The following is a 20720-nucleotide window of genomic DNA, read 5'->3' as shown; positions in this document are numbered from 1 at the left end:
TACTATGGAAACAGAGAAAAGAATGTCAGCCTGGCCAGGCGCGGTGGCTCACGCCTGTAATCCCAGCACTTTGGGAGGCCGAGGCGGGTGGATCACGAGGTCAGGAGATCGAGACCATCCTGGCTAACACGGTGAAACCCCGCCTCTACTAAAAAATACAAAAAATAACCCTGGCGTGGTGGCGGGCGCCTGTAATCCCAGCTCCTCGGGAGGCTGAGGCAGGAGAATGGTGTGAACCCGGGAGGTGGAGCTTGCAGTGAGCTGAGATCGTGCCACTGCACTCCAGCCTGGGCAACAGAGCGAGACTCTGTCTCAAAAAAAAAAAAAAAGAATGTCAGCCTGCACCATCCCCCACCAGGAACCAGTGTTCATCCTCCAAAATAAGAGGATAAGGTTGTGCAAGGCACCTTGGCACACCCTGCCCCGCTCTGTCCTCCGTGAGCAAGAGGGCAGCTGCTGTGGCCCCCGATTGCCGAGGGAGGAGACTGAATCTGAGTGGGCTGTGACATACCTGCTCCTCCCAGCTAGGAAGTGGCAGATTTTGAGCCTATTTCAGCCCTAGGCTGCTTTAAAAAAAAAAAAAAAATCTGGTTCAGGTTAGTATCATCTAAATCTTACCTCCATCAGTAAATACTTCTGGAGTATTTAATGAAAGAAGATTCAGGGGGATTTTATGGAAGGAGAACCCATCTTCTATCTGCTCTCGAACCTGGCCATGGGCACCATCCCCCAACCTGGGTTAAGAGCTGTGAGCAGACGTGTCAAGGCATTCGATGGAAAACACTCGTCTTCCGTGATGCAGACCTGGAAAGGCACCTCCGTCACGCCTCTGTAATGAACAGTTCAGGGAATTTCATCCATTAGCCCTACTGAGCACCTTCATTGTATGGTGTATGTTTTTAGCCAGTGTAACTGCTTGACATAATGTCTGATATCCACAATGAGAAATAATTCTTCCTAAAACAAACTTTTAAAGGTTTTTCTGATTCTGGGATTCTGTGCAATTGAAGCTGAGACATTTTCCATGTCCCAACATTCTGCATGGAAGATTTCTAATCGTCTTAGGATGTGATCTTTTTGGTCTACATTGGCCCAAAGATGCTACTTGGTGTTTTATACACCACTCTCCCTCAGTAAATAGTTTCCAGCCTTCAAAACTGTCATTCCAACATCAGAGAACACATCACCTCCAAAAGCATTTTTCAGGAATGTTTTAAAGTCAACACTGCCCATTTTTCTTAATAAAGTGTTTCCACTAAATCAATATATTGGCGAATCCTTTATACTGTCTTTTTATATGGCACATTACTTTCAGCAGTGATGAAATAAAAACAGCAAAGTAAAAAGACTGGTAAAAATTACTCTAAGAGATCCTCGATCCATACATTCCTTCCTCAGAACAAGGCCCAGCCTCAGATGTTTATTGGCAGGCAAGGGAGGAAAGTGGGAGAAACTGGACAGGGACAAAGCTGGAAGATGCCCTAGAGTGTGAGTACCTTGAGCACAAAGATTTTTTGGGGTTTTGTCTGATTTGCTCACTGGAAAATCCTCGGCCCCTCGAACATTTTCTGGCACATAGTATGTGCTTAATAAACAATTGAGGAATCAGGCCGGGAGCGGTGGCTCACGCCTGTAATCCCAGCACTTTGGGAGGCCGACACGGGCGGATCACGAGGTCAGCAGATCGAGGCCATCCTGGCTAACACGGTGAAACCCCGTCTCTACTAAAAATACAAAAAATTAGCCGGGCGTGGTGGCGGGCGCCTGTAGTCCCAGCTACTCGGGAGACTGAGGCAGGAGAATGGCGTGAACCCCGGAGGCGGAGCTTGCAGTGAGCCGAGATCGCGCCACTGCACTCCAGCCTAGGCGACAAAGCAAGACTCCGCCTCAAAAAAGAAATTAAATAAAATAAACAATTGAGGAATCAATGAATAAGCAAGCCATAGGACCTGCTATGAACTGGGGTATCATGACCTGCTTAAAGGCATTCACGCTTGAAAATTCAAACAAGCAAGCCCAAACAAACAAAAAACCATGCCAGCCAGATATACCATCAAGGAGAGGGTGCTGGGGTACCACACCCACTGCGCCCACTGCTGGAAGTAACCTTTCACAGGTAGAGAACACTGTCCACCTTCTAGATACTTCAGAATGAATAGAATCACGTAAAATACAGAGAAAATGGAGACAAAAAGACAAGTTTGGCTCTTTCTTTTTTCTTTTTCTTTTTCTTTTTCTTTTTTTTTTTTTTTTTTTTTTTTTTTTTTTTTTTTTTTGAGACTTTCCTGCCCAGGCTGGAGTGCAATGGCACAATCGCGGCTCACCACAACCTCCGCCTCCCGGGTTCAAGTGATTCTCCTGCCCCAGTAGTGGGATTACAGGCATGCGCCACCACATCCAGCTAATTTTGTATTTTTAGTAGAGACAGGGTTTCTCCATATTGGTCAGGCTGGTCTCGAACTCCTGACCTCAGGTTATCAGCCTGCCTCGGCCTCCCAAACTGCTGAGATTACAAGCATGAGCCACCGCACCTGGCCAGCTGTTTTTTCAACCTGCGTTAGAAAACAACATTAATTGACCAGGCACGGTGGCTCACGCCTGTAGTCCCAGCACTTTGGGAGGCTGAGGTGGGCAGATCACAAGGTCAGGAGATTGAGACCATCCTGGCTAACACGGTGAAACCCCGTCTCTATAAAAATACAAAAAATTAGCCGGGCGTGGTGGCGGGCGCCTGTAGTCCCAGCTACTCAGGAGGGTGAGGCAGGAGAATGGCGTGAACCCGGGAGGTGGAGCTTGCAGTGAGTCTAGATTGTGCCACCGCACTCCAGCCTGGGTGACAGAGCAATACTCCATCTCAAAAAAGAAAAAAAAAAACAGCATGAATTACATCCGCACATTGCCCACCCTGCTGACCCTCCTCTCCCCTACTGAGACACTGAAGGGCCTGGAGCACTGGCAAGGGGTTCTCACCACCAAAAATGACCCAGCCCAGGATGTACACTTTGTCCCTACAGACAGGAGAATTTCCTTCTCCACTAGGGAACTCCAGATGGCCAAGCGGGCGTGGGTCATTGGAGCACTGTCACCACAAGAGCCCAGCCTGGTGACCCTCTCTTCCCACCCTCCCGCTCTCCGCAGGCAGCACTATCAGGGATGAACAGAAGCCCTGGTGACACCAGATCAACCACACAGACTAAAATAGTATCAGAAAGGCCTGAAAATTAAATTGTAATTGGAACCACGGCCCCCAGAGTAGGCTAGAGCCTTCCTGCTAGACCTAAACAGGACGGCTGGATTTAAAATAGGACTCAGAGTCTCCTAAACTAATGGTCAAAATGTCCGGGATACCACGGGAGCTCCCTCCTCATACCAAGAACCAGGACAGTCACCACTGGCATGAAAAAAGATGATCAGAAGACCTCAATGCAGAGATGAATCGGTTGCTGGAATTACCCGACAAGGATTTTTAAAGCAGCCATCGTAAAAATGCTTCAATAAATAATCACAGTTATCACTCGACAAACAAAAAATACAAAATCTTTTCAAAGAAATGGAAGTTACTTTAAAAAGAACCAAATGGAAATTGTGAAACTGTAGAATTGGATAATATAAACCCCAAAAATGGACTCAGTAGTAGAGTGGAGATGACAGGAGAGAGTCAATGAACTTGAGGACAAAAAAATATAATTTACCCAATCTGAGCAGTAAAGAAGAAATAGACTGAAAAAGCTAAATGAACACAGCCTCAAGCACAGTAAGAAAAGATCCAACATTTGTGTCATGGAAGTCTCAGAGGAGAGGAATAGAGAGTGGGACTGAGAGAGTATTTAAAGAAATAATGGCTGAAACTTGCCAAATTTGTCAAAAGACATAAACCTACAGACTTAAGAAGCAGAGAAAAACCCAAATAAGATAAACCCAAAGAAATGCATACAAAAACACACCATAATTACATTTCCAAAAACTGAAGACCAAATATCCTGAAAGCAGCCAGGGAGAAATGATAATTATCTGTTGGGGAGAATCAATTCAAATGACAGCAGGCTTCTCTGAAACTAGGCAGGCTGGGAGGGACTGGCGTGACAGTTTCCAAGGGTTGAAAGAAGGAACTCTCAAGCCATGAATTCTAGAGTCAGTGAAACTGTTCTTCAAGAATGAAGGGAAATAAGATATCCTCAGATTTAGGAAAAGTACAAGTATTTGTCTCTAAAAGACCCACCCTTAAAGACTGACTAAAAGAAGTTTCTCAAACAGAAAGAAAATGGCAAAAGAAGGAATATGGGAGCATTGGGAAAGAAAGAAGAACAGACACATAGATATATACAATATACTTCTCTCCTTATGAGTTTATAAAGCAGATTTGAGGATTGAAACAAAAATTATACCAGCAGGCCAGGCACAGTGGCTCACATCTGTAATCATAGCACTTTGGGAGGCCAAGGTGGGAGGATAGCTTGAGGCCAGGAGTTTGAAACCAGCCCAGACAACATAGTAAGACCCCACTGCTACAAAACAAAAAAAAAACTAAAAAATTATACCACCATCTGATACAATGCTATTTTTAAGTGGGGAAGGTAAAGGTATCTAAATTGAAGTAAGACTTCCATACTTCCAAAGTGATAAAATGTTGATACCAATAAATTACATGTATATTGTAAAACCCAGAGCAACCACTGTAAAAATTATGCAAAGAGATAACACTCAAACATGCTACAAGTCTGCATGTTGTGGAGATAGTGCGATGGTAACAGTATGTTTCTTGAGCAATTTACAAGCCGGCCTGCTATCCCAAGAGCTTCACAAACACTATCTTAGTTAATTTTTACAACAATGTTATGTGATTGGCAGTATTAGTCTTATTTTATAGGTAAGTAAATGGAGGCTTAAATATGTTCATACATTTGTCTAAGCTCTTACAACTTATAAGTCGCTGAGCTGAGATTTGAACCTAGGACAATCTGATCATTACACCTATTGCCTCAGCTCTCTCAAAGAGTCTACATATGTAATTTGGTATGTTGTTGGGAGAAAGCAATGGCCACAGTCCCCTTGGTTCAGAAAAATAAATGGAATTAAGTGCAGCCCATAAAAGCCACTAGTTTCTCTTCACACTTGTCTGTAGAAGCAAATAGAGATTTAAAATGTACTCAGGACACTTACATAGCTGTCAAAAGTTACATAACAAAGAAAGAGGGGTAAATCTAAGCATTCCTCTGCATACCCAGGGTGGAAATTCTTCCAGAGGTAAGCACAGAAGGATGGAACTTCACCTCCATCTGTCAGACACTCAGCCATAAATCAAAATTTGGAAAAACGGACATGTTACCATATACATGAATAGTTCTTGAACTGGTATCGCTCCCGACAATCTGTAGCATTCGAACTTGTATTGTTAAAGAGCAGAAAGTAGCTGTTCTAGTCATCACAGTACTATAACACTTGGGAAAATGGACCAGCTAGCTTTTAAGAAAGAATTATCAGCAAGTACTATGCAAAGCGAAGCATCAGGCAGGGAGAACTCCCATCATAGAAGTTCTGTTAATAAGAAAGCTTGTTTGACAATTTCTTGGCTTTTTATATTTTTTATTCTATTCCTCCTCCTCCCTTTTTCTAAGGTATGCCATGAGACTAAAAACCCACTCAGGCCCCAACGCCACACCAGAAGACAAACAACTGGCTGCATTATGGTGAGTGCCCCTCTCCGCTTAGAATAGCAGCCCCAGCCTCGCATGCCGTCACTGGCAAACCAGGTGCTGAAATGCATAGTGTTGGCCCAGTGTCTTCTAACATACAAAGCCCCAGAGCAGTTCTAATGACCTGGGAAAGTCCAGACCATTTTTTTGCTGCTGTACTATACATGATCTAAATTCACAGTGATTGAAAATCGACAGGCCTCCCAAAGTGCTGGGATGACAGGCACGAGCCACCGTGCCCGGCCTAATTTTTGTATTTTTAGTAGAGACGGGGTTTCACCATGTTGGTCAGGCTGGTCTTGAACTCCTGACCTCAAGTGATCTGCCCGCCTTGGCCTCCCAGAGTGCTGGGATTACAGGCGTGAGCTGCGGCACAGCCACTTACTTTGAAAATGATGCCACAGAAAAAAGGGAACAATGTGGTCACCTATAGTTCCTTTACCTGTCAGCCCTTCCTTACTCATCAGTAGGTGGAAGGCAGAGAATGTTGATAGAATACATGTCTATCAAGCAGTGAAATAGAGACAGTTGAATTAAAAAATAATAATAACAGCAACAGACGCAAAAAAAGGTCTCAGATTGTTACCTGTCCTGGGTTTGGTTTGCTAGGAGGAGATGGTGCCATTGTACCCAGAATGTCCACATTCTGGATGTCAAGCATGAGATCCGAGTTAGCAAATAACTGAGTGAAGAGCTGCAAGGAAGAGAGGACACGTCTCAGAAATGCCTTTTGTGCCCCTTTCAAACTTTAAGTCCCATCTTGGAATAATACACTAAATGACAATAATATTATGATATAAGATAGAATACTGATGGAAGTATACAGAATAGTATAGGAAACAATAAAATGATGGCACCCATTCCCAGCGTAGTGTTTTTATTGTTTATAAAGTACATTCATGTTTGCGACTTTAGTGGAGCTGGTTATGGTTCAGTAAAGTCAGGTGGCAGCGCCGTCCTTTCCGCAGAGCAGGGCTGGCCCGGGAAGCAGTGAAGGCTGCGTGCTAGAGCTACCTCGCGCCTCTCGTGGAGAGACAGTGCCCTCTCGTGGTGGAAGAGGGAAGCGGCCAGCCCCTGTGACCCAACAGTGATTCCGTCATGCTGTGAAATTACCTAGTGGTAAATGCATTTATGGAAAACCTTCTTGGAATGTTGAATTCTGTTTTTGGACAAAAGGCGTTCACTCACAGACATTATATGCAGATAGAGAAAGATTTCCTATATAGAAGCAAGGTTTAGTTATTGAGTGCCTTAGAACAAACAACAAAAACGTTTAAGTCTTGTTTGCACAGGACGCACTCAGTCGCTTCTGGGCCTGTTTCTCTTTTCGCCTGCAGTTACCGATGCCTGGCTCTCCTGTACTGGCGGATGTTTCGACTCAAAAGGGACCACGCTGTAAAGTATTCAAAAGCACTAATTGACTATTTCAAGGTACTGTCTAGTGAACGAGCGGAGTTGTTCCTTAAATTCAGTTGTCTCCCTGTCAAGGTCATTTGTGGAGCACCTGGTAGAACCCATTGCTTTGGGGCTAATCAGGTCACCTCTGGTCCCCAAGCTAACCCAATTGATGCCACCCTTGTGGCTTTCAGGACTCAGAATGGGCCTTTGAGAGCCCATCTAATGTATCTCCCTGCCTTGTCCAAGTATTTATTTTTTTTTTGTATTTTTGGAGATGGAGTTTCACTCTTTGTCGCCCAGGCTGGAGTGCAAGGGCGTGATCTCGGCTCACTGCAACCTCCGCCTCCTGGGTTCAAGCGATTCTCCTGCCTCAGCCTCCAGAGTAGCTGGGATTACAGGTGCCTGCCACCATGCCTGGCTAATTTTGTATTTTTAGTAGAGACAGAGTTTCACCATGTTGGTCAGGCTGGTCTCGAACTCCTGACCTTAGGTGATGTGCCCGCCTCGGCCTCCCAAAGTGCTGGGAATGCAGGTGTAGCCACCACGCCCAGCCTTGTCCAAGTATTTTTATGACTTCAAGAGAAAGAAGATCCAGTTACTCTTTCCAGTGTCCTAGGAAATTCATCTTTATAGCTAACATAAATTCCTTGTGCTCACTTAGAGCTTATTTTCGTTATAAGTAACCCCTTAGAGCCATTCCCTCTTAGCTAGTCTCTGGTAGCTAATTTAATTTTTAATAGAGGCGTTATTTAAAATGGTAAGAGATGGCTTGTTGAAAGCAGTAGATAGCAATGTGTAGCTATAGGGATAAAATCGCAAACCATGCCACCTTTTATTTTTCTCAGGGAATGAAATTATTTTCACTGGGAGAATAAATTTTTTAAAGCCTTCTCTGATGTACTGTTGTGAGATTGACCTTACATTAATAATTCATTTGAGATTTCTGGGCCTCTTCTCTGTTTGTCTATAGAAACTAGCAATTATGCCATCTCTATCTCCAACAGCCCTTTGTCAGATACACAACCATCATTTGAGATCTGTTCATGCCCAGCCTCCTCTAGAGGTGATCTCTAATGGCCAGGCTGTGCTGGGGGTTCCTGAGGCATGTTCAGCACACTGCCTTCTAATTGTCCACATGAGTAACCAGGTGCTAGGCCGTGGACATCACTTCCTCGGCCTGCTGACCCTCTGGTGTCGTCAGGACAAGCACCAGCACTGAGTCTTTCCTTTCCTTCAGGTACCTGAGCATCAATAGTGCTCAGAAATCCAGACCATAAGAGCTAATACTAAAGAAAATTATTACAGTCAAGGAAAATGCTTGAATAAAGAAGGAAGCTGAATTCCGTAAGCAGCCAGGAGCTACAACAAACTTTTAAGGAATACAAGTTCTTAATATTCTCTGCAGTCTACGAATACATACAGAATGGGTAGAAAACACACCGGGCCTGGTGGCAGGCGCCTGTAATCCCAGCTACTCGGGAGGCTGAGGCACGAGAATTACTTGAACCTGGGAGGCGGAGGTTGTAGTGAGCCAAGATTGCACCGCTGCACTCCAGCCTGGGCGACAGAGTAAGACTTTGTCTCAAAAAAAAAAAAAAAGAAAATCAGAGTTTCTCCTCTGGGAGTTAATGTCATTTACCCTTCATCAAAAGCTATTTTTAAAATTTTTTTAATTAACCAACAACAAATTGCATGTGCTTATGATGTATAATGTGATGTTTTGATATATTTATACATCGTGGAATGATTAAACCAAGCTAATTAACATATCCATCACCTCACATACTGTTTTTGTGATGGGAACATTTAAAATCGATTCTTTTAGAGATTTTCAAGTATACTATACATTATTATGAATTGTAGTCACCATGCCTTACAGTAGATCTCCAGAACTTATTCCTGATAACTGAAACTTGGATACAAAGTTTCAAGGGCTTTGTTTTGTTTTGTTTTTTGAGTCCTGCTCTGTTGCCCAGGCTGGAGTGCAGTCGTAGTGTCATACAGTCGTACGGTTGTACAGTCGCATGGTCATACAGTCGCACGGTCATACAGTCATACCGTCGTACAGTCGTATGGTCATACAGTCGTACCATCGTGCAGTCGCACGGTTGTACAGTCGCACAGTCGTACAGTCGCACCGTCGTACGGTCATACAGTCGTACGGTCGTACAGTCGTACGGTCATATCGTCGTACCGTCGTGCAGTCGTACTGTCAGAGCTCACTGCAGCTGTGAATTCCTGAGCTCAAGCAGTCCTCCCACCTCAGCCTCCCAAGTCACTGAGACCACAGACACACGCCTCCACACCCAGCTCATTTTTTCATTTTCTGTAAACATAGAATCTCCTCGTGTTGTCCAGGCTCTTCTTGAACTCCTGTCCTCCAGCCAGCCTACCGCCTCGGCCTCCCACAGTGCTAGGATTACCAGTGTGAGCCACACACCCAGCCTCAAGGGCTATTTAAATGCTACTTTGAGTTCAGAGACTATGAAATCTTTAGGTACCCAAGACAATGTGGCTATATGTGTTTTATCAGTACAGAGCTAGCTCTAAAAAAAAGAACTTTGTTCCTGCCGATATTTCTTGGGCATGGGACTTAGGGGTAGAGGAAGAGAACTCAAGACCTCTTTTTTTTTTTTTTTTTTTTTAGACGGATTCTCACTCTGTCACCCAGGCTGGAGTGCAGTGGCACAATCTTGGCTCACCCTAACCTCCACCTCCCAGGTTCAAGCGATTCTGTCTCAGCCCCCTAAGTAGTTGGGATTACAGGCATGTGCCACCACACCCGGCTAATTTTTTGTATTTTTAGTAGAGATAGGGTTTCACCGTGTCGTCCAGGCTGGTCTCAAACTCCTGACTTCAGGTGATCCACCCACCTCAGCCTCCCAAAGTGCTGGGATTACAAGCGTGAGCCACCACCTTCTTCCTCCATTCAGTAGCCTTTATTGGACTGTTTCTGCAACCCCCAAGCCTTTCTCCCCTTCTGCCCTTAGTGTTCTCATATCCAGAACATCCATTCTATAGATCACGTTCTCAGAACCACAGGATGAAATGGAAACAAAGCGATCCGTCCAGTAGCACCAGCTTGAGAAAGGGGTCAGTAACATTCCGTCAGGAAAGGGAGGATAAGCTCCCCTGTTCCGGAAGGTTTCCTGATTCTCCTCATGAAAATAATTGTATTTCCTGAGACAGGCAGAAGTGGCATGGTTTGCAATGCTGTCCTTACACGTACATCTTGCCATCGTAGCACCTCAGAGTTCTGACAGGCCATTTCTTGCCGTTTTAATAACACCCGCGCTAAAACCAGAAAAATCAGTCGCCACTCCATAAAGTCGTTTCTTTTTTTTTTTTTTTTTTTTTTTTTTTTTTTTTTTTTTTTTTTTTGAGACAGAGTCTCGCTCTGTCGCCCAGGCTGGAGTGCAGTGGCCGGATCTCAGCTCACTGCAAGCTCCGCCTCCCGGGTTCGGGCCATTCTCCTGTCTCAGCCTCCTGAATAGCTGGGACTACAGGCGTTTCTAACCAAAAGAAACGTGTTGTCTCTGGAGAAACAGGCCGAGGCTGTTTTCTTGTCTCTGGAAAGGAAAAACTCCCATCAGCATCACAAAGACCGTTTTCTTCTTTAACAGTCCTACGAAGGCATGATTGGGTTCTGACAGGAAATCTAACTGTGCATTGAGCAGCTTCCCTAACTAGAGGCCAAACTTTTAAATATCGATGCAAGCCCCTGGCTTGTGCAACAGAACTTCCCAAACCAGAATATTCAGATAAACCAGAATGTCTGAACATCCTGTCAGTTATGGAAATATATTTTAATCAATTCTTTTAGGAATATGCAATAGCAACTTCCTTCAAGAAGAAATACTTTTAAACTTTCTAAGTTAAAACAATGTAATCTGATGTCATATATTTTCAGGCACTAAGTAAATGTATGTCGACTGTTTCTGCAAATATGTCCTACTTTTAAATATAAAGTGTATGAGGGGGTATATGAGGGAGTTCCTGCTCTTTTTTCCTTTTAAGAAAAATTAATTTACAATGAAAAAATAAGGCTGCTTCAAGATTTAACAGACCCTTGGGATTATGACTTAACGTGGTACCTAAAATTCGTGCATAAAAACCCAGGCTGTGGGTGAAGCCCTTCACTTACCTCACTGAGGGCTGATGCAGGCACCTTGTTCGTGCAAAATAACTTCTAAATCGGAATATTCAGATGAACTAGAACTTTGGAGTATCCTGTCTGCTAGGGAAATACATTTAAGTATATTCTCTTAGGAGTATTCCAGAGCAAGTTCCTTTAAGGGAAATATTGTTAAGCTTCGGAAGTCCAGCAGCTTCCCTGACTCTCTTCCAGAAAGGGAACAGAGAACTGTGATGGAGACTTCCCAGGTCCAGTTTCTCTGAAGGGGCCTTTCTCCTGCGGTGTCTGCCTTTGCTTCTCTCTGCAGTCACGTGAAAACACATCCGTGTCACCTGTTTCACCTCACTCAGATGGCACTCACTGTCACTGTTGTTATCTTCTTGCAGAACTCATCTAAAGCCGCCCAAGCCCCATCCCCGTGGGGGGCCAGTGGAAAGTAAGTTCACTTTTCCAAAGTCAATGCCAGACAATGCATGGTGCTGGGCCACTGCGCTTTGCTTTCCGTTCCCCAAGGGGCTGCCCTGCCTCGCTTGCTCCCGACCTCGCCACTCTGGTTTTTCTACCTCTCCCCTTCCAGGAGCACTGGAACCCCATCCCCCATGTCTCCCAACCCCTCTCCCGCCAGCTCAGTGGGGTCTCAGGGCAGCCTCTCCAACGCCAGCGCCCTGTCCCCGTCGACCATCGTCAGCATCCCACAGCGCATCCACCAGATGGCGGCCAACCACGTCAGCATCACCAACAGCATCCTGCACAGCTACGACTACTGGGAGATGGCCGACAACCTGGCCAAGGAAAACCGAGGTGAGTGCGCCCCGCAGGGAACCAGGAGCCCACCTGATCGGGGCAGCGGTGGGCAAGTTTCCATGACCTCTCGAAAGAGAAATAGGAGGAGTTGTCGCCAGTGGTGGGAGACCCTTCCTGCCCTCTCCCTGACCGCGGGACCTCCAATGCCTTGGTCTCCCTCTATCCTTAGTGGAAGATGGTGTGAGACACACCCAGGTGCAGGTATAAATACGCACACCTACACTTTTCCCTTTAGCCAGCAGGCTTCCTGAAGGGAGGAACTATATTGTATTCAAGTTTGTGTTCCTAAGACCTAGCCCAGTGCCTAGAACACAGGTGGAGCTCTGAAACACTGAATGAATGAATGAATGAATGAATGAATGAGAATGTTACTAACTCTGAGTGCCGGCTGCTTACAGTTGAAAAGAGCATTTTATGTGTAAGCTGTATTTCTTTTTGAATAACATTTGTTTTTACTAATTATAAAAGTAATATAAAGCAGGGCACGGTGGCTCACACCTGTAATCCCAACACTTTGGGAGGCCGGGGCGGGCAGATCACCTGAGGTCAGGAGTCCAAGAGCAGCCTGGCCAACATGGCAAAACCCCGTCTCCACTAAAAATACACAAAATTAGCCAGGCATGGTGGTGCACGCCTATAATCCCAGCTACTCGGGAGGCTGAGGCAGGAAAATGGCTTGAAACCAGGAGGCAGGACAAAGACTTGCTAGAGGCAGAGGTTGCAGTGAGCCAAGATCATGCCATTGCACTCCAGCCTGGGAAACAGAGCGAGACTCTATCTAAAAAAAAAAAAGAAAAAAAAAAAAAGCCAGGCACCGTAGCTCACGCCTATAATCCCAGCTCTTTGGGAGGCCAGGGTAGGCGGATCATGAGGTCAGGAGATCGAGGCCATCCTGGCTAACACAGTGAAACCCCGTCTCTACTAAAAATACAAAAAATTAGCCGGGCATGGTGGCGGCGCCTGTAGTCCCAGCTGCTCGGGAGGCTGAGGCAGGAGAATGGCGTGAACCCGGGAGGCGGAGCTTGCAGTGAGCTGAGATAGTGCCACTGCACTCCAGCCTGGGCGACTGAGCGAGACTCCCATCTCAAAAAAAAAAAAAAAGATAATGCATACTTACCATGGCTACATTTGTAAAGCACAGAAAACTTCAGAGAAAACAACTTCTAAATCATCAATAATTTTTTTTTTTTTTTTGAGATGGAATCTCACTCTGTTGCTCAGGCTGGAGTGCAGTGGCGTGATCTCGGCTCACTGCAACCTCTGCCTCCTGGGTTCAAGCGATTCTTCTGCCTCAGCCTCCTGAGTAGCTGGGATACTCGTCCAGTTGTATATCCTTTCTTCATTTGACATTATATCAGGCATTTTCTCATGTCACTAACTAGTTCAAAAACACCCTTTACGGTGGTTCTATGATAATATCCTAGTACACTGATTATATAGTCACAAAGTATCCTGATTTCTCAAACCATTCTCCTGTTGTTAGACATTTACGTTCCTTCCAGTTTTTTTCCACTGTGACAGATAGTGTTGGGATAAATATCCCTACATAAGTCATTGTTCATATTTCTGGTTATTTTCTTTTTTTCTTTTTTCTTTTTTTTTTTTTTTTTGGTTTGAGACAGAATCTTGCTCTGTTGCCATGCTGGAGTGCAGTGGCCTGATCTCGGCTCATGGCAACCTCTGCCTCCCGGGTTCAAGCGAGTCTCTCAGCCTCCCAAGTAGCTGGGACTATAGGCGTGTGCCACCACGTCCAGCTATTTTTTTGTATTTTTAGTAGAGGCGGAGTTTCACCATGTTGACCAGGATGATCGCGATCTCTTGACCTCGTGATCTGCCTGCCTTGGCCTCCCAAATTACTGGGATTACAGGCATGAGCCACCACGCCTGGCCACATTTCTGATTATTTTCTTAGGAGGGAGTTGTGGAATAAAATTTGGGGGTCAACAGGTATACATTCTCTTAAGATATATATTGTTCTCTATATTGACATATGCTGTTAACTCTTCTCCTGAAAGATTATACTAATTTATTATTGTCCCTGCAGCAGCAGGTAAGAGTGCAAATCTGAATTCACTTTCAGCTCATGAAATGCAAATTATGTTCCCGTGATAGCATGGAGGCATGATAGCTCGAAAGTGAAGAGCAAGATGTTCAGGATGAGATAAGGAATGTGTGGCAGAGTGCATGAGATTGTAAATAAAACCACATAGTACATAACATGCAGCCCAGAGAGAGTCCAGTGAGAATGCCATGGGGGTCAGAAGCCACAAAGAGGAGCTTGCTAGAGGGTCTGGCATGGAATCATGAAACAGGGCTTTGAAAAGCACTTCGATTTTGGGAGGCCGAGGTGGGTGGATCGCCTGAGGTCAGGAGTTCGAGACCAGCCTAGCCAACATGGTGAAACCCCGTCTCTACTAAAAATACAAACATTAGCCGGGTGTTGTGGTGCACACCTGTAATCCCAGCTACTCAGGAGGCTGAGGCAGGAGGATTGCTTGAACCTGGAAGGCGGTGGTTGCAGTGAGCCAAGATCGCACCATTGCACCCCAGCCTGGGCGACAGAGCGAGACTCCATCTCAAGGAAAGAAAAAAAGAAAAGTGCTTAGCAGTTGAGTGACTGAAATGGGTGGGGTGGGTGTCACCAGTGGACAACACAGAAAGGACAAATGTGTAGAAATGCACGTGTCCAGTTTGGGAGACTATGAGCAAGCCAAGCTCCAGATGGCGCTGCCAGCTGCCTGCTAGATGTCTCCCACCAGGGGGCTCAGTGCCGAGTGTCCAGTGCAGACTTGGCATTGTTCCCCTGCCCCTGCCTGCTGCTCCTCCTCTGTTCTACCCCTGGATCCCTGCCCCGGCCAACCTCCCAGCCACCTCCCCATCCCTGCCCCAGCAGGTCTTCATTCAACATGTATGTGAGGACCTTTGAGACACTTCTCCCAGATACTTACCGAGAAGTGTATTCAGTGGCCAGCATGACAGTAGAGCAGCCATAAGAATGTGTTTGCCTCTACCAAACTATGATCTTAGAGACAGCAGAGCCCACACCATTCATCCTGCTATCCTCCCCTACCCCCCTGCACCTAGCAGAGTGCCTTGGTACATCATAAATATTTGTTTGTTTTTGAGGCAGAGTCTTGCTCTGTGGCCCAGGCTGGAGTGCAGTGGCACAATCTCAGCTCACTGCAACCTCCGCCTCCCGGGTTCAAGCGATTCTCCCACCTCAGCCTCCGGAGTAGCTGGGATTACAGGTGTGCACCACCACACCCAGCTAATGTTTGTTTATGTCTTTAGTAGAGACTGGGTTTTGCCATGTTGGCCCAGCTGGTCACGATCTCCTGACCTCAAGCAATCTACCGGCCTCTGCTTCCTAAAGTGCCGGAATTACAGGTGTGAGCCACTGTGCCTGGCCACATCATAAATGTTTGGTGAAAGGGCAAACCTAGGGAATGTTCAAAAGCTAGAAGGTGACTTCAGTTCAGGTGTCTCATGGCCCATCTCTGATTTACCCCTAGAAAACTAGAGCCTCACCCCTTGGACTCACTCCGGGGGCTCAGCACAGGCCTGAATTGAATACAGGGTGAGGGACAACGGAGCCACACTCACATTCAGGAGTGGGAAGCATTACTGGACTAGGAGAATGCAGCCAGAGGATATGGATTTTCTTTGCGATTTGGCTAAGCAAATACTATTCATTTGACTTAGAAATGGCAGATACCATGTATTTATTTATTTGGATATAGGATGAGTTCCCCACCCTTGGATTTTATTTTGTTCAAAGGAATGTTAAGTTCCGTGATGGAACAGAGAACCCTTGATTTATATAGAGACCATGAATGCAATTTTTTCTTACATCGTTTGCTCAGGGTAGCACACCTCGCATCTGTGGCATTCTTAACGACTCTCTCTGTCCCCCAGAATTCTTCAACGACCTGGATCTGCTAATGGGGCCGGTCACCCTGCACAGCAGCATGGAGCACCTGGTCCAGTACTCCCAACAGGGCCTGCACTGGCTGCGGAACAGCGCCCACCTGTCATAGGGACCTCACCCTGGAGCCAGATCGGGCTCTGGTCTCCACAGATGGCTCAACACTTTTGGACACTGTGCTACTGAAATTCCCAGCCACAGCATTCATCAGACTGCGGTGAACATTCCCTCAGCATTGAACAATGGTCTTTTGCAGGGCATGTGTGTTTGTATGTGTGGGTATATAAGAAGCCGCCTGTGTATGTGTGTAAGAAACACAGCTCTTCAGAACACACCTTCTTTGTCTAGTTTCCATAATCCCAGGCTAGACAAAGTGATCAGAGGTTTCTAGTTAGAAGAAATACACACACACACACACACCATACTCACACACAATCACAGACGCACACTTTCTATTCCAGTGCTAAACCATGACTTCTTAGAAAATTCAACCAAAATCTCATGGGTTAGTTAACCAGGTGCAATACAGCACACCAAAAGCTTGACTGCTGGTGAACATAGACCTGCTCTTATACTGTTGATTACTTTCGGTATTAATATACTATTCCCCAATTATTTTTTGATCGGTATGTATTAATGGGTAATTGAATAATGAAAATAAGCCAGATATTTTTGTGCCAGAAGTTTCCTAGATTGCATGTTACCAAATACCCTGCTCTTCCTCTAATTCCCTTCCCCCATCTGACTTTATTGTCAGCTCAATGCATTCCAGGCAAACGGATGGACACTCACAGCCCTTCCCAGCCCCACCTCCAAGTAGTGTGCAGATGGCACTGAGATTTAGCAAAAACTCCGCATCTTTGAAAGTTCACAGACACTAAAGCAGCAGTGCCTGTGTGTTGGAGCTCAGTTAGGAGTTGAAGGTTTCTTCACCTGTGATAACAAACCCACCAGCCACATGCATTTCTTCTTCCTGCCACTGTGACTCGGTGGCTGTAGAGCCACATGGCATTTGTCAGCCAATCTGTTGCAAGTCTTTTCTTTCCACCAGTAGCTTTCTTACAGATTTTCTTGGCTAAATGAGGCCATGACCTAGAATGTCCCTTCAGTAGGAGCCTGAATCCTTTGCTTACCAGGCTAAGAGCTCTTTGCCATGATAATGCTGTCTGATTCTCTCACACTCATGCAGAGTGTGCCACTGCAGCCCTGTGATGCGTTTTGATTTGGGAGCGAGTTTTCCGGCTTTGATTAGCAGGCTGCTTGCAGTGCGGACCACAGTTCTTTTCTGGGGCAGCAGCAACCAGAGCCTCTTCCTGTGTCCTTTGTGTCTGGTGTGTTTACACCTTGCTCTGAGTTTTTCTCTTGTTTTCTTTTTTTAATTAAGCTTACATTTTAGTTTCTTTGACATCTTGTTTACAGTTTTTGTCTGATGTTTTTTCTTTTATAGTGTCTTATGCCCTAGATTTAGTCATCTTGTTACATATATTTGGATAGGAAATCTTGGCGAAGAGAAAGTAACTCCTGAAAAAGAGGGTCTATCTTGCCACACTTTAAAAACAAAAATAATGTCCTCGAGGTCTCTTGCTTGATAAAGTTGCACCAGGACGGTCTGAGAGAGGCAGGCGGTGCAGCATATGGAGCAATCCATTTTTTCAAGGTGATGACGGCACAAAATACTTAGACTAGGTGCTGGTCTCTATACATTCACTGATATTCTTTCAGGTTGGGTTGTACTGTTAACATTTTTGTCAGCCTGATCTGTAGGTGGGAAATAAGATCATTGTGATTCCCTAGCTCTGAGCACTGATTCAAAATTGTATAAATGATTGAACAACTTAGATGATTTGAAATAAATTGAAAACAGCAAGTAGAGGGCTTGTGGGATTTGCATTTGGCTTTGGCCTTCAAGCATTTGGAAATATTAAGATAATTTCCATTTTACATGTCTCCAACTGCGGTGCTTCTTACAATCCTTTCACTTTTTTTTGAGACGAGTTTCGCTCTGTCGCCCAGGCTGGAGTACAGTGGCACGATCTCGGCTCACTGCAACCTCTGCCTCCTGGGTTCAATGATTATCCTGCCTCAGCCTCCCGAGTAGCTGGGATTACAGGCATGTACCACCATGCCCAGCTAATTTTTGTATTTTTAGTAGAGACTAGGTTTCATAGTGTTGGCCAGGCTGGTCTCAAACTCCTGACCTCAGGTGATCCACCCGCCTCCACCTCCCAAAGTGCTGTGATTACAGGCGTGAGCCACCACACCCAGCCCTTTCAACTAATTTTTGTCAGAGTTCACAATCTCATCCTATGTCGGAAGCTTGAACCTAACTTAAGAAATTTTGAGTCATTTTTTTGGAGGACTGAGACTTTGTCCTACTTACTCTTGAAGAATCCTGATGAAATATTCAAACACATAAAGGGATGGCCCTGGAGGTCTGACCTGCATCCCTGGAGAGCTTCTCTGATCTTGCCTACCTGGAAAGTTGCAGGCTTTGTTGTGGCATCTGTGTGATGAGCTTCCCTGTGAAGCCCCGTTTGACAGGTGAGCCAGCAGTGTTTTATCAGCACTCTGATGGCCCACGTTTCCCAGGAAAACTTCTTGCAACTTGCCCTTGCGGGCAGTGGTCAGAGCATGCAGTTCCTATGACTGTCTCTCGTTTCATCTGTGGAGCACAGCAGTTTCTGTGGCGTTTGGCATAGGTGATGTTGGTTAGAAACCATCCTCCGATTGTTGCTTGTGAAAGCCATTCATAACTTGTTCCTTTTACTTAGTTTTGTTGTTGCTGCTGTTGTTACTGGTTTGGTTTGGTTTGGCTTTGAGACCGGGTCTGGTTCTGTGGCCCAAGCTGGAGTGCGGTGGCGCGATCGTGGCTCCCCGCAGCCTCAAACTCCTGGGCTCAAGCGATCCTCCTGCCTCAGCCTCCCAAGCAGCTGGGAAGATAGGCACATGCCACCACACCCAGCTAATTTTTTCTTTATTTTTTTGTAGAGATGGGGTCTCACTATGTTGCCCAGGCTGGTCTCAAACTCCTGGGCTCAAGCGATCCTCTGGCCTCGGCCTCCCAAAGTGCTGGGATTACAGGCATGAGCCACCATGCCTGGCCTGTTTCGTTTTGTTTCAAGTTGAAATATCTTTCTTGTGTTTTCTGATTAGAAAAGTAATACCTACTCATTGTAAGAATTCCAACAGTGCAGAAATGTAGAAAGTAGAAAAAGTCCCCGGTTGTCCCTTCTGCCTGAGACAACCACTGCTCGCAGTTTGATGTATATCCTTCCAGAGACTCTCACATTTAAGCAAATAATTTTTATCACCACATCTTTTTCTTTGAAGACATACATTTGCCTCCGAAGTTCAACCCAAGTTCAACTGACCATATGCTTCCATGACCTGAATGGATGCTATCCTTTATCACAATGTTCAATTGCCTTTGAAAGAGAGTAGCCCAGGTATATTCCTGATCAAAATTTGGCATTTTTGATGATACTGCTCTGCACAGATCAGACTCACGTGCAGAATCGTGCCTGGAGAGAGAGGTTTGGTTAAGACAGAGATTTCTGGCAACATTCAAATTGCAAATGGAAACTTGAAACCCACGATCTAATGAGGAATGTACTGGAAAAATACTCTGAAGAGTTGACAAATTTGTGTACTAGATTGAACACATGGAATGCAATGCAATGAGACGTTCTGCACTAAAACTTCTCCTAATATGTACAACAATGATATGTGTATTATATAACAGTGATGTGTACATTTCTGACACCCATACATAATAGACACGGTTTGTATAAATGCATACATTTAAAAATATATATGTACAATACAGCTAACATAAAACTGTAGTACGCCTGAAGGATATTACTAGTGCCTAATATTGAGTCAAAGTCACTGCGTGTTCGCATCAACTTGGAAGTGCAGTAATTGTTATAAAATTAATCAGTGCAGCCAACATTATTTATGAATCACATCTTTGAAACTGTGCAGTAGCATATACATATATATTTTTAAATAACATTTTTCACAGTTTTCCAGAGTTACTGTTGAAATCTGCATCACCAAAAAAAAAAGCAAGATTTTTTTAATAATGTAGACACTCTTCAGACCCAGTAATCTGCGTGTGATTTCTTATTTGTAGATTCCCAAGAGACTTTAGCAGTCACCAGCCTTAATGCATGTACAGGATATTATTGTGACTTAATTTATCTGCAGTTTTTAATCCATGTGAAATTGGAATTTATAAACGGACTTGGATTAAATATGTCTGCCTTTCTAAGGTTGCAAATGTTACATTAAATGATTTATGTTGTAAATGAGAGAAGTTGAGTTGTACGTAAAAGACGTCTACCAATTTCTATGAATATTTTTACAAGGAAACTTGAGAATCAAAATACGTTCAAGTCAGTTGTTCTGGCTCCCAGTTTATAATCTCTTTAAAAGCAATCTTTTTGTTTCATAAATGGCTTAAATGTAGCTCCCACAGATTATCAGTATGAAGTCTGACATTTTTCATGGAAAAAAAGTATGTTTTTCTTCATTATAACTATAGTTTACTATTTGTCTTTGCTATTTCCTGATACATATACACACACACGCACGCACATACATGCACATATGCACATGCACACTCTCCAGCGTCCCAGTGAAGGCTCAACAGGAAGCTTGAGAAGGTCATCTCAATGGCCACAGAGTTCCTCTTCAACCAGTAGCCCTGGGATGCCTCTTTGCTTGTCATTCTTTAGAGTCACAAGTTACTTCCATGACTTGT

General features: G+C 44.8%; 1 protein-coding gene across 4 annotated transcripts in view; it reads left to right on the top strand.

Annotated features, from left to right (window-relative positions):
* AFF3 (ALF transcription elongation factor 3) overlaps positions 1–20265 on the top strand; it is a 580285-nt gene extending 560020 nt beyond the window's left edge. For 2 of the 4 annotated variants that reach the window (XM_077958872.1, XM_077958869.1), the window contains 5 exons: positions 5616–5687; positions 7031–7124; positions 11613–11662; positions 11852–12027; positions 15946–20265. In XM_077958872.1, coding sequence (XP_077814998.1) covers positions 5616–5687; positions 7031–7124; positions 11613–11662; positions 11852–12027; positions 15946–16067 — 514 coding nt within the window. In that variant the 3' untranslated portion in view covers positions 16068–20265. Of the gene's footprint in view, positions 1–5615; positions 5688–7030; positions 7125–11612; positions 11663–11803; positions 12028–15945 lie in introns of all 4 variants that reach the window. The other 2 variants (XM_077958871.1, XM_028832236.2) reach the window with 1 other exon arrangement.
* Positions 20266–20720: the final 455 nt, after the last annotated feature.

Source organism: Macaca mulatta, chromosome 13 (genome assembly GCF_049350105.2).
Source record: "Macaca mulatta isolate MMU2019108-1 chromosome 13, T2T-MMU8v2.0, whole genome shotgun sequence".
In the NCBI taxonomy this organism is placed as follows: domain Eukaryota; kingdom Metazoa; phylum Chordata; class Mammalia; order Primates; family Cercopithecidae; genus Macaca; species Macaca mulatta.
The sequence above is the reverse complement of the archived record's forward strand: the minus strand, read 5'-3'. Positions and strand labels throughout refer to the sequence as shown.